Genomic DNA, 13,447 nt, shown 5'->3' on the forward strand with positions numbered 1-13,447 from the left:
AGGCATTCCGGTTTAAATGCTGTTATCCTGACAACCTTGGCAAACAGCAGAAGCCAAGACCGTGTGCTAGACCGAAGGCAACTGAGACCCACACAGGGAGAGCCACCTGGGAATTCACCTCTCAAGTTAGAATCAGCGTTAATGAATGGTGAACACCACGCCAGAGTTTTGACTACAAAACAGTTGTTACAAGGAGGAGGGAGAAAAATGATACTCCTTAACCCCTGAGGACAAGACAGGAAGCAATGAGCTTAAATTGCAGCAAGGGAGGTTTAGGTTGGACATTAGGAAAAACTTCCTTCCTGTCAGGGTGGTTAAACACTGGAATAAATTGCCCAGGGAGGTTGTGGAATCTCCAGCACTGGAGATACATAAAATCAGGTTGGACAGACATCAGTCAGGGGTGACCTAGATGGTGCTTGGTCCAGCCATGGGTGCAGGAGACCGGATAGGTATGTCTATACTGCAGAGTTTTTCTGGAAAAATGACTGTTTTTCCAGAAAAACTATACTTATGTCCACACTGCTATTGCGTTCTTTCGACAGACAGTCGAAAGAACGGAGGTTTTTTTCTGACAGCAGTCAACTTCTTTCTACGAGAAAGAAGCCTTTTCGAAACCGAAGAGGGAGTTTTTTCGAAAGAGGCCACCAGGAAAAAGCACAGGTGCTCTGGGGACCACTCCGTCCACAGTAATCACCACTGAAATGTGAGCTAGCATCCAATCAGTGTGGACGCTGTCTTTTGAAAAAGCCCATCGCTTTTTCGTTGCGCTTTTGCTGTGTAGATGCGCTCTTTTGAAAGACGTCTTTCTGGAAGATCTCTTCCGGAAAAGCTTCTTCCGAGAGAAGCCGGCAGTCTAGACATAGCCAACTAGATAACCTGTCGGGCCTCCTTCCACTCCTGTGATTCTACGATTCATACAACTGAAAATCAGGCCCAGGAATTTTAAAGAAAGCAAGTAGAGCCAGATTTTCCATTGTTTGATGCCTTGTGTCCTCGTGTACATCACTGCAAGTTGGGTGTAAAACCAAATCCGCCCATCATGTCCATCACATGCCACGAATGTATTTGTTTCTATCTAAAATACATTAAAAAAAACCCCTTAATTTTAGACAATGAAAGACCTACATTTTGGGGCTAAACTTAACTGGCCGTGTCTCTCGTGGTTGTATGCTTACAAAACGGGGGCAGACAGCAAGTAATGTTGAACAGGAAGGTTCTCAGAAAAGGTTGTTTTTTTAATGAAGCAAAACTTCGGTATTTGAAAAAAATATTGAGATCGTCTGTATCGGGTAGGATAATAAGGAGAAATGTCTCAAAAATCTCATTGAAAGGGGTTTTTTAATTGATACATTTTAAAAAACGCTGAACAGTTTTAACTTCGACGCATGATTCTCACCTTCGTAATGCCCGAAAGGCAAAGGTAAGAGACATTTTACATTGGTAGCCAGGGTTGAAAATGTACAAGGGTGGTTTATACAAGGCAGTGTGGTCAAGTGGCTATGTCTCAGGTGTAACGACAAGGAGATCTGGGGTCCGTTGCCACCTCTGAATCACTGGAGAAGCTTGGGTAACCTTTCTGGGACTCAGTTTCCCCATTTGTAAGTTAAGGACCGGGGAGCTCTGTTGTAGGCTCTGATATTGTGGACCAGATCACATGTCCTTGCTAAGCTAATCCCAGCGGGAATGCAGATCCCTAGTAACCCAGCTGCTTGGTTGTGCTTGTGGGTTGTGTTGTACCCCTAGGCTTTGTACGGACACACTCAGGATGTGACCTGCCTGGCTGCATCCGTGACCTACAGCATCATTGTGAGTGGCTCCATGGACAGAACCTGCATCGTATGGGACCTAAACCAGCTGACGCACGTCACCTGTCTCCCGGCCCACGGGGCCGGTCTCTCTGCTGTGGCCATCAACGAGTCAACGGTAAGAACGTCATTTATCATCCTTCCCCTGATGCAACCAGAAACCCGTCCTGGCCCTGTTCGGGCAGCAGTTCCCCACGTAAAAACATCATCGATTGATTGTCCCTTTCACGGAGGCTGCTGATCGTACTCTTTCGGACGCGAAGGGAGCACTAAAAGGAACAACACAGACGAGTAGCTAAGCAGCCGCAGCCGCATGGGGCTGGATAGTAAAATAAAACGTCATGATATGTGAGCTGGATTGAGAAGCCCTGGCCCTCCTGCCTTTGGCTCGCCTGTGACCCCTGTGGCTTCCAGTCATTTCTCCTGATCCACGTCTGGCGAGCTGAGACTAAGTTAGACCCACGTTCTCATCCACAGTCTGGATAGGCCTGAATCCGCCGTCTCAGACGTGCTGTTGTTTTCCTGTCCCCGCCAATTCCCCTCTAGAAGAGGCGGGTAGGAACAGACAGAAATCATCCATTTAGCCCAGGGTCCTGTTCTCCGACAGTGGCCAATGCCACGTGCTCCAAAGGGAATGAACGGAACAGGGCAATCAAGTGAACTGTCCCCTGCCATCCAGTCTCAGCATATGGCAATTGGAGATTTAGGGTCATCCGAGCATGGGGTTGCATTCCTGACCTGCTTGGCTAAAAGCCATCCACAGGCCTGTCCACCGTGCTAAAAAGCCAACATGATTCTGGGCTGCATTAACAGGGGTGTGGTGAGCAAGACAGGAGAAGTCATTCTTCCGCTCTACTCTGCGCTGGCTAGGCCTCAGTTGGAGTACTGTGTCCAGTTCTGGGCACTATATTTCAAGAAAGATGTGGAGAAATTGGAGAAGGTCCAAAAAAGAGGAACAAAAATGATTACAGATCTAGAAAACATGAGGGCTGTGTCTAGACTGGCAAGTTTTTCCGCAAAATCATCTGATTTTGCGGAAAAACTTGCCAGCTGTCTACACTGGCCGCTTGAATTCCCGCAAGAACACTGACGAACTCATGTAAAATCGTCAGTGTCCTTGCGGAAATACTGTGCTGTTTCCATTCGGGCAAAAGCCGGGCCAGTGTAAACAGCACAGTACTGTTTTGCGCAAAAAAGCCCCGATCGCAAAAATGGCGATCGGGGCTTTTTTGCGCAAAACCGCGTCTAGATTGGCCACGGACGCTTTTCCGCAAAAAGTGCTTTTGCGGAAAAGCATCCTGCCAATCTTAAAAGCATTTCCGGAAAATCATGCCAGTGTAGACATAGCCGAGCTGAGAGAGAAGACTGAAAGAATCGGGCTTGTTTAGTTTGGAAAAGAGAAGACTGAAAGGGGACAGGATAGCAGCTTTCAAGTATCTAAAAAGGTGTTATAAAGGGGAGTGAGAAAAATTGTTCTCCTTAGCCTCTGAGGACAGGACAAGAAGCAATGGGCTTAAACTGCAGCAAGGAAGGTTGAGGTTGGACATTAGGAAAAAGTTCCTAACTGTCAGGGTGGTCAAACACTGGAATAAATTGCCCAGGGAGGTTGTGGAATCCCCATCCCTGGAGATATTTAAGAGCAGGTTAGACAGACACCTGTCAGGGGTGACCTAGCTGGTGCTTGGTCCTGCTGTGAGGGCAGGGGACTGGACTTGATGCCCTCTCGAGGTTCCTTCCAGTTCTAGTGCTCTGTGATTCTTTTTTGAGGCCAGTTGTGCTTGCAGCCTTCACAACATCCCCTAGCAGTGAGTTCCACAGGTTGACCGTGCACTGTGTGAGGAACTACTTCCTTTTGTTTGTTTTAAACCTGCTACCTCACACTTCCCTATTCCCTATACTATACTACTCATGATTTTATAGCAGTAGTGTCGGTCATCTTCTCCTTTGCTCTTCTCTTTTCCAAGCTGAAGAGTTGCAGTTTTCTCTCTCTCTCCTAGTGGGGTTTTCATTCCTATCAACACCCCTACCTGCCATCTGTCCTCAGCAACACGACTGCTTGCATGTCATTAGGAAAATCCTCTGGCTTGCACCGAATGGCAGGGTCTCAGCTCGCTTGTGCGTGAATCCCCCCAGATCTCTGCTTCCTAGGCAGGCCGTTCCAACGCCCACGTTTCCATGTTCCGTGGATCTCCACAAAAGAGAGCAGGCGGGATCCTGAAATAATGCAGGGTGGTGTGTTCTAGGGTGACATTGCTTCTTGTGCGGGACCCTGTTTACATTTGTGGACCGTCAACGGCCAGCCACTGGCCCGGATTGACCCCACCTGCGGCTTGGAGGGAGCCATCGTTTGCTGCTGCTTCGCGGAAGGAATGCAGTGGGACCTGCGTGGCGTCGTCATCACGGGGGGCACAGACGGGATGGTGAGGGTAGGTGGCGTGGCTCTGCTAACTCTGTGGGTAAGAGGCAGGATTTCCCATTTCGAATGCGGCAGGGGCTCTCCTTGGCTCCGTATCTCCCCCTCGACACATTACAAATGCAACAGGGATTGTGTAACCCAGAGCGGACGGGGTGGAATTTGTGCAGCTGGTGCGGGGAACAACGAATTGAGACAGACACAAAACTCATGTCATTTGGTTTAAAATATTCTTCAGCAATTTTCAGTACAAATTATTTTTTGTCCCCCCAAAACTGGAAAATTGTGGGTTTGACCGAAAACAAAAAAGGCTGACCCAAAGTGAAAGAACGAGGAGGAGTCCTGGGGCGCCAGCAGACTGAAGGATGAAACAGTTCCTTCATCAAAAAAGCCAGGGGTGTTGGGGAAAAAAAGTTCCAGTCCATTGTTTTCCACCTGCTCTAGAAGGCTGTGTCTAAACTACATGGCTCTGTCGATGGAGCCATGTAGATTAGGCTGATCGGCAAAGGGAAATGAAGCCACGATTTAAATAATCGCGGCTTCATTTACATTTAAATGGCTGCCGCGCTGAGCCGACAAACAGCTGATCAGCTGTTTGTCGGCTCAGCGTGCTAGTTTGGATGCTCCGGGGCCAACCTGAAAGCCCTTTATCGACCTCCCCGTTATGCCTTGTAGGATGAGGTTTACTGGGGAGGTCGATAAAGGGCTTTCACGTCGGCAGGGGAGCGTCCAGACTAGCGCGCTGAGCGGACAAACAGCTGATCGGCAGAGCGGGGCAGCCATTTAAATTTAAATGAAGCCGCGATTATTTAAATCGCGGCTTCATTTCCCTTTGCCGAACAAACAAATCCCCATGGCTCCGTCGACGGATCCATGTAGTCTAGACGTACCCGACCAGGGGAAGGTTTGGGAGCAACATCCTTCCAGAGACGTCTTGTCCTTCCGAGGATTTGTGTGAAAAATGCTGTTCAGGCTGGTTAGGGGCAAAGACAAACATAACGCTGCGTCTCAGAAGTGAGTGTGTCCAAAGGGGAGGACACGCCGTCGGAGACAAGGAAATCGCTCTCAGCCTACTTGCGGGCTGCTGGTGGAACTTTAACATGGGAAGTACCATTCTAAACCCAAGAACATCCCCGTCTAGCTCTCCCGCACATGCTTGGCAGTTGAACAGGGACAGCGTAGTCCCAACCTCTGATCCGGCCCTTGCACCATTGCCCTGACTCTGTGCCCTACGCTTACCAGCGCCGGCGATCGACTTCAAGGACGCAGATAGCGTCGCTGATGTTGGCGTCCTCACCGTGGCCCCTTGCGTGCTGTAAAATCAACAGGGGCTGCTCTCCCATCGACGGCGGGTTCTCTTCTCGTCTTGCTGGAGTACCGACATCGATGGGAGAGCACTCGGAGATTGATTTGTCGCATCTGTGCAGACATGATAAGTCGACTGCCACTGGATAGATGGCTGCCATGTGGCTCCACCTTGTTGTGCAGACAAAGCCAGATGCCCCTTGAGGCCCAGAATTGATGTCTGTCTTGCTTACACCACCCCAGTTTCTAATCCCGCCTTTTCACCCACACAGGTATGGAAGACAGACTATGCCAAAGGCTCAGGCCAGGATGTTGGATCAAGGTCACCAAAAGCTGCAAGAGAAGACCTGGATGACCAAGGTACAGCGTTACGGCCCAAAGCCGAAAGGCTGGTGGGTCGTTCTCCTGCAAGCGGCTACGGCTAGGACAGGGGGTGAGAGTCAGAGAAACTGAGGAACCCTCCTTCCCCATCCCCCACCAAACCTTGCTAGAGCGCAGCCCGGATCCCACCTGGTGAAGGTCCTGATGTTTCCGGCCTGTGTGACATCCTGGCTCTGGCAGGGCCAAATGTTGCAATCGCTGCTCCAAACCAAGGGAGACGGGCTCGGTAGAAGCATCTGGAGCCTCGCTTGGCACCGGGGCGGGACCTTTTACCCGTGGCCAGCAGTGAGTGAAGAGCAGAGTTGGAGCCAGATCCAATCTGTCCCGGTGTCAGCAAGTGTGCGGGTTGCCAGCTGCTACAGACACAAGGAAGGTCTCTCCCGCCGTATGGGGAGCACGTGCCCTGGCTTGAAACCCAGCTCCTGGGCTGGATTGAGTTCATCTTGATAACTGCCGTGGGAGCCGTGGGGCAGGGTAGCCGCTCTCGCGGCCACCAGAGGCACATGACAGCCATGCCACGGTCATCGGCCTCCGGGCTTTCCCGGTGCCTTCACCCCGCCCATCGTCCCATCCCCTCCATCTCTGGGCCTGTCCCGAATCTCAAGGTGTCTCTCTGGACTGCTGCAGTTGAGGGCAGAGCGTTCTGGGCGAATACAGGAACGGCCAGACCTGGTGAGACCAAAGGTCCATCTAGCCCAGTGTCCTGTCTCTAATAGTGACTAATGCCAGGAGCCCCAGAGGGAGTGAACACAACAGGGAATCATCACGTGATCCCTTCCCAGCCCCTCACAAACAGACCCTATCCCTAACCCATCCCTGCCCATCCTGGCTAATAGCCATTGATGGACCCATTTTTGAACCCTGTTATAGTCTTGGCCTTCGCAACATCCTTTGTCAAGGAGTTCCGCGGGTGAACTGTGCGTCATGTGGGGAAATACTTCTTTTTGTTAGTTTTAAACCCACTGCCTGTTAATTTCACTTGGTGACCCCAAGTTCTTGTGTGATGCGGTGTAAATAGCACTTCCTTATTGACCGTACAGTCCCATCCCTGGCTCCGGAGTTCCTCCCAAGCGGAGGTCCACGCCGGCCCTAGCCAAGAACGCCCTCGCAGGGGAGGTCACAGGGTCGAATTCAGATCCACAGGGGGACCGTGAGTCTCCTATTCAGCACGCCTTTCCGACGGGAGCAGGAGAGAGGGGTCTGCCAGCTTCTCTGTCCCTACGGGCTCCCATTCCCAAACCCTTCTCCTGAGCCAGAGAGAGCCAGATGCTGGACAGCTGATGAGTGCGACTCCCATGCCAGGGCTGCTTGTGGGGGGCACGGCAGGATTCAGCCCCCCTCCCTCGTGGCTCATGTCTGGATTTCACCTCATGTTCCTAAAGCTCAGGCTTTGGGGGGTTCCTCTAGCCAGGTGCCAGGAAGGGGGCGTCCTCCCCGTTTATGCCCCTCCCGTGATACGTCACGGGGGGCGACGGACACTGGGTGGGGCAGGGCAGGGCTCGGAGGAGGCACGAAACATTTTCTCTCGGGGGCGTGGCTGGCAGGTTCCCACTCACAGGGTCTAATTGATCCCCATCGAGGGGGCAGCGGGGAATTCTCCCCCTGGTCAGATTGGCAGGAACCTTGTGGGGGTTTTGCAGTGCGTGGGGGCACCAGGATTATTGGGGGATACCCACGGCTCAGACTCCAGGCCTTTCCCCTCGCTGGCAGCAGTCAGCCCCTCCTGCTGTCGCCCCGGTCTCCTCCCACTCCGATGCCCCCTGCGGCTGTCCCTGTCCAGGAGACCGGTCTGCGCGCTGCTCCCGACCCCCTGGCGCACCGCCACGCACGGATCAGAACGCAGCACCAGCGGGCGGGCCCGGGGATCAAGCTGGTGGCGGTGCCGGCCGGGAACCCGGGAGACCTGGTTCCTTTAGCAAGGCTTGGGCAGAGTCAGCGCCGCACTGCCTCTCCGCCGGCGACCTCGCGTCCTGAACCGCCCGGAGATGCTCAGTCCCCAGGCAGGATCAGGCCCCGGCTACGCGAGCTCTAGCTTAGCAGCTCAATACACGTCATGTGCTTAATAAGCCGCAGAAGGGCCGAAGGGCTCGGGGCACCACGGAGCCTCTTGCCGTGACATCGGCCCTGCTGGCTGTGAGAAAGCGCCCTGGCCTGAGGCCGGGAAGGAGCCAGGCCACACGTGGCACCTGGCTGGAGGGACCGGCTTAGGGATGTCTTTGCCACCCACAATGAAGCAGGAGGCTTTTCAAGGCCAGCGGAGGCCAGCAGGGGGCCCCTGGAGCACAGGTTTATTTTCCATCTCCCCCCCCCCCCCCCCGCCCCGCCTCCACTGGGTTCTGCGGAGCGGCTGGTGAAGCTATTAGCAGTGGAGCTGTGAGCTGGCGGCTGAGGATGCCTTGAAAGCTACCGCGCTGCCTGGCGTGGGAATAAAAGCAATCAGAGGCAAACAGCCCTGATCTGACAGGTACCGCAGCCAATGGCCTGCTAGGGCTGGTATTTTCCCAGGGCATTTTAACCTGTGTGTGAGGGGGAGAGAGAACATCAGCACGGCCACACTGGGTCAAACCAAAGGTCCATCTAGCCCAGTGTCCTGTCTGCCCACAGCAGCCAATGCCAGGTACCCCAGGGGGCATGAACAGAACAGGGAATCCTCACGTGATCCCTCCCCTGTCACTCATTCCCAGACAAACAGGGACTAGGGACACTATTCCTACCCATCCTACCCATACAGCCATTGCTGTATCTAACCTCCATGAACTTATCTAGCTCTTTTTTGAACCCTTTAAAGTCCTGGTCTTCACCACATCCTCTGGCAAGGAGTTCCACAGGTTAACGGTGCGCTGTGTGAAGAAAAACTTCCTTTTGTTTGTTTTAAACCTGCTGCCTATTCATATTCATTTCATTTGGTGACCTAGTTCTTATTTACTTGTTCCCATAACATAAGGAAAAGTTTTCTCCACACCTGTCATGATTGTATAGACCTCTAGCATCTCTCCCCCCCCCTTCATGTCCTAAGAGGAGACTCCCATTAAAAATAATTTAAGAAGGGATAGAGAAGAAGACAGAGAATTTCTTATTGCCTCTATATAAATCGATGGTACACCCACAGCTTGAATACTGTGTACAAATGTGGTTGCTCATCCAAAAAAGATATCTTGGCATTGGAAAAGTTCAGAAAAGGGCAACAGAAATGATGCGGGTTTGGAATGGCTGCCATATGAAGAGAGATTAAAAAGACCGAGACTTTTCATCTTAGAAAAGAGTAACTTACGTGGGGAGATGATGAGGTCTATCAAATTGTGACTGGTGCGGGGAAAGAGAATAAAGAAAAGTTATTTACTTGTTCCCATAACGTAAGAACTTGGGGGTCACCAAATGAAATTGATAGGTAGCTGATTTAAGGAAGTCTTTCTTCACGCAACACACAGGCTACCTGTGGAACTCTTTGCCAGAGGATGTTGGGAAGGCCAGGACTTTAACAGGGTTCAGAAAAGAACCAGATCAATTCATGGAGGTTAGGTCCATCCATGGCTGTTAGCCAGGCTGGGCAGGGATGGTGTCGCTAGACTTTGTTTTCCAGAAACTGAGAATGGGTGACAGGGGAGGGATCACTGGATGATTCCCTGTTTTATTCTTTCCCTCTGGGGCACCTGGCATTAGCCACTGTGGGCAGACAGTCTGCCCACAGTGGCTAATGGATCTTTGGTCTGACCTAGTCTGACCATTCTTGTGATGAGGTGAGACACTCCCAGAGGATCCCACAGGCAAACCACACACCCGGCTGCGGAGGAAGAAGAAACCTCCTCCCATCCCTGAGATTCCTGCCCATCCGACCATCATTTAAACCCGTCCCTGAGTACGTGAGCAAGGCCCCCCCAGCCAGGCATCTCGAAAGAGGAGCTGTTGAACACACGCACACGCTTTCACGCATTCATTTTCTCACCCGTGCATCCACCTGTGGCAGTGTTGTTAATTATTAGCCCGTCGTGAAGTTAAATTACAGCAAGGAGACACTCCCGAAAATTCCTCAAGGGGCTTCCTGATGATTTGAGGTGGCCTGCTATTCCCACTTCTCAGTCTACCCAATTACAAGGAATCGAATTAATCCGCAAGGTGGCCCTTCAGAAGACGGAAGTAACAATGACGGAGTTGCGTCGTTGGGGGGGTGTGTCTATGTGTGTGGACGCACATTTAATTATTGGTTCTGTAATGAGCAGATTTCGATAAGTTGATGATACCGAGGCTTTATGTAATTTCTTTTTAGTAGGCAATTACAGGCTGCATTATATCCTGGCAGCAAGGTATTCTGGGGCATCTTATTAAGCACAGAGCCAGTAAACACTGATGAACAATTTTGCTGAACTAGGCATGCAATTTAGAAAGCAATAATGCACAAATCCAATTTAGCGCACAATTGGTACAGCCGCACGTCAGCACATGTAACTATCATAGCTGCAAATTAAATTGGGACGGGCCTATTCCGCAACAGCGCCGGCCAAGATTAAATATATTTGTCCTCAACTTCACAACTTGCTGACCGTAAATAATCCCCGCCACGAGCCAACGGGGTCTAAATAGTTATTCTGAACTCGCGTTGCAGGTAACGCGTTGGGGCAGCAGCTGCTGCTCTGCCGGGAGCTGAACCTCGGCCTCGCCTTGACTGGGAAACCGGCTAAGAACAATCCCGCAGTGACGGCTCTTGCGGTAGCCAGGTAGGGTCACGCCCATTGCCGCGTGTCTTCTGTCCAGCAGGGGGCGACGTCGTATCCCCGTGATTCCAGGCGCTTGATCTGAGCTGCAGCTGATTTTTATTGTGTGTGAAAATACCCGAGTAAAATCCATCTGTCCTAAAAAGAGGCAGAAGCAGGGTGAAACCGCGGTCCCGATACAGGGCTCGGGGCCACTGGAGCCGTCTTCGGGGAGATGTGACCAGACGTGCTCCATAAAGATGCTGTGCTTTTAGTCTCCGAAATGAAGAAGTTCTTGGATTGGGGTCAGGTTTCAGGGAACATCGGTGGCCTCACTACCGATCTTCCATCATTTCAAGCGTTCAGCCCCATCTCCTGCCCTCTAATATCACTGTGCGCGGGGCCACGGCCGCCGGGCTCCTCTCCAGAAGTGGCAGCACTTCAGTGACTCTGTAAAAACAGCCTCATTGGATCGCGGAGACTTGGGGAACCCGAGGAGGGGGGGATCTGTGCCCTGAACTTCTCAGCCTTTGGAGGTTTAGAGAGGTCAGGGGAGAAAGCCGCTACAGTCCCTCATTGGAGAACTCTGATGCTAGAATTGCCGGGCAAACCCCACGTGTTGGGAGTGGTGCGTGGTTGCACGGGAGCTGAATGAATCTTGATCTCGCCGGCCAACCCAAACCTTGGATACAAACCCCGCTGAACTCTGGGAAACGGTCTCTGAAACCAGCTGCCGCTTCTGGGAGCTTGGGCCTGGCTCTAGCTGACTTGAGCGATCTCTTTCTTCTTTTCTCTCCCAAGAAATTCTTCCAGGCTCCTGGTTGGCGACGAGAGGGGCCGGATCTACAGCTGGGCCGTGGAAGGGTAGGAAGAAACAAGGAACTCTGTCCCCGGCCCTGCCTGGTGTCTGTGGATGGAAAGAAAATTGCCCTGCAGTGTCTACAAGAGTCGGAAGGCGGAGTGGACTGCACGGGTAGGGGGTGACCACGTGGAGGGGGAGACAAGCCCCCCAGGTCCTCCCCCATCCGGCCAAGCCCCTTCCCTTCTAGCCCACCGGAGCTCAGCCTCGCACCCTTCTGGCTGTTGCTAGCCCCTGTCCAGCCCCCGCCAATGTGGTCGCTGGCACTTTACCCGGCCCCAGGGTAGCGTCCCAGCCTGGAATAGCGCGGCACCAACCTTCCTCCGCTCTTGCCTTTGACACCCGCCACCCGTGGTGCAGTGAAACAAATCGGAAAAGGCTGTAGGGTCAGTTTGGGAGCAGATGAAGCATCTGGCATCCTCTGCCACAGCTCTTAAGAGTAATCAGGTACGAGAGTCCAGATCCTCCTTACTGAAATCGCCCGTGAGAATCCCTGCCCCGGTGCACTGCAGCGCGTGTGCTCTATCGGCCACCTCTCCCTGGCGAGACCAGGTCTCCCATCCTGCTGCCGGGGAAAGCAACGGGAATTGTACCCCGCTGCAATGGGACCCGCTCCGGAGTCGGGGCCGCTGTACAGAACGCAGCAGGTGACTGCGGTTGACGTGTGTTTAAAACTGATCCTCCTCGGCCCCTGCATTTGAACGGCACGTGAACTGCCCCTGTACAAAGCGAGTTTTGCACTAAATAAAGTCCAGCTGTTTGTGCGCGCGTGTGTGTGTGTTAAACGTGGCTCCGGAGCCCTGCAGCTGGGATGCGGGATGCTCTTCACGCTGGAATGTCTCAGAGGGGGCATCGTGTGAGTCTGCCTCTGCTAAAACCACAGGGCGTCCGGTGGCACCTTTGAGCCTGGCAGATGTATTTGGGCATACGCTTGGGCGGGTAAAACCCCCCTCCTGACTCCAATGGCGTTTACACGGGAACCCAGCGGTGCGCTGCGAAACAGTCTTGCTTGTGGGTGGGTATTTGGGTTTCCAGGGGACAAGCTGATCCGGGTGCAATCAAGATGTTAGTGGTGCGTGGGGGTGTCAGTCCATATAGCAGGGGTGGGGGGACACGGCCCAGGAGTGGGGACACACGGCCCAGGGCCGGTTCCGCCTAGGGATGTAAGAGGCTATTCGACTACCCGATTAGCAAATGCTTATCGGGTAGTCGAGTAAGAACTTGACTAGTTGCTCCTCCTCTCCCCCGCCGCTTGCTCCCTGTCTGAGAGAGGCAGCAAAGGCGGGAGCACGAGTCAATGCTGGGGGAGGCATCTTAAAAGCCGGTTCCCCACCGTTTCCATGGGGGGCAGGGTTAGGCAGAGGGGAAACGGCACGAGCAGGGATTGAACCATCCTGCTGGAGCTGGTCCCGCTGATGCTCCTCTCCCTGTGGAATGTACATGAGTCGCCTGCGGCTCTTGTACATTTCCAGGGAAGAAGCACAGAGAGGAACCTGTTCCAGTGGCCGCTTTGCTCCAGCCCGGTGCGGGTTCCCGCTGCCTCTCTCCCTTTGAAATGTACAGACGCTGCAAGCGGCACTTGTACATTTCAGAAGGAGACGCGCAACCGGATAACGACCGCCCCCTTATCGACTAATCGAGTAGTTGACGGAAAGTCCAAGCCCAAGGAGCCCCAGCTGTCCTTGGGCTGTCCTGCAGCGACAGGGCCAGGCGCGCACAGCCCAAGGAGCGTTTCCCTGTGCTGAGCAGCAGACCTGCAGTGACCCGAGAGCCAAAGGGGACAGAGAAGCCACGCAAGGAGCTGGAGGCTGGCAAAGCAGCACAGCCTGCAACTGGGTGTGGTGAGCAGCTGGGACCAGCAAAGTGGGGGGAGAGGCTCTGGGCAGGGAGACACCACCAGCCAAGAGGCCCTGCAGGCCAGACTCGGAGAGGGGTTGTAACTCCAACTGGGAGAGCGGTCTTGCCACCTACAGCCTGAGGCCGTGTGGTTGCT

At 53.2% G+C, this 13,447-nt stretch overlaps 1 protein-coding gene across 6 annotated transcripts in view; it reads left to right on the forward strand.

The window, feature by feature from the left end:
- The window catches only part of WDFY4 (WDFY family member 4), a 187,041-nt gene extending 174,819 nt beyond the window's left edge, over positions 1–12,222 (forward strand). For all 6 annotated transcript variants that reach the window (XM_075934641.1, XM_075934642.1, XM_075934640.1 and 3 more), the window contains 5 exons: positions 1,747–1,926; positions 4,052–4,234; positions 5,799–5,886; positions 10,508–10,619; positions 11,397–12,222. In XM_075934641.1, coding sequence (XP_075790756.1) covers positions 1,747–1,926; positions 4,052–4,234; positions 5,799–5,886; positions 10,508–10,619; positions 11,397–11,463 — 630 coding nt within the window. In that variant the 3' untranslated portion in view covers positions 11,464–12,222. The remainder of the gene's footprint in view (positions 1–1,746; positions 1,927–4,051; positions 4,235–5,798; positions 5,887–10,507; positions 10,620–11,396) is intronic.
- Positions 12,223–13,447: the final 1,225 nt, after the last annotated feature.

Source organism: Pelodiscus sinensis, chromosome 8 (genome assembly GCF_049634645.1).
Source record: "Pelodiscus sinensis isolate JC-2024 chromosome 8, ASM4963464v1, whole genome shotgun sequence".
NCBI classification, from domain to species: Eukaryota; Metazoa; Chordata; order Testudines; family Trionychidae; genus Pelodiscus; species Pelodiscus sinensis.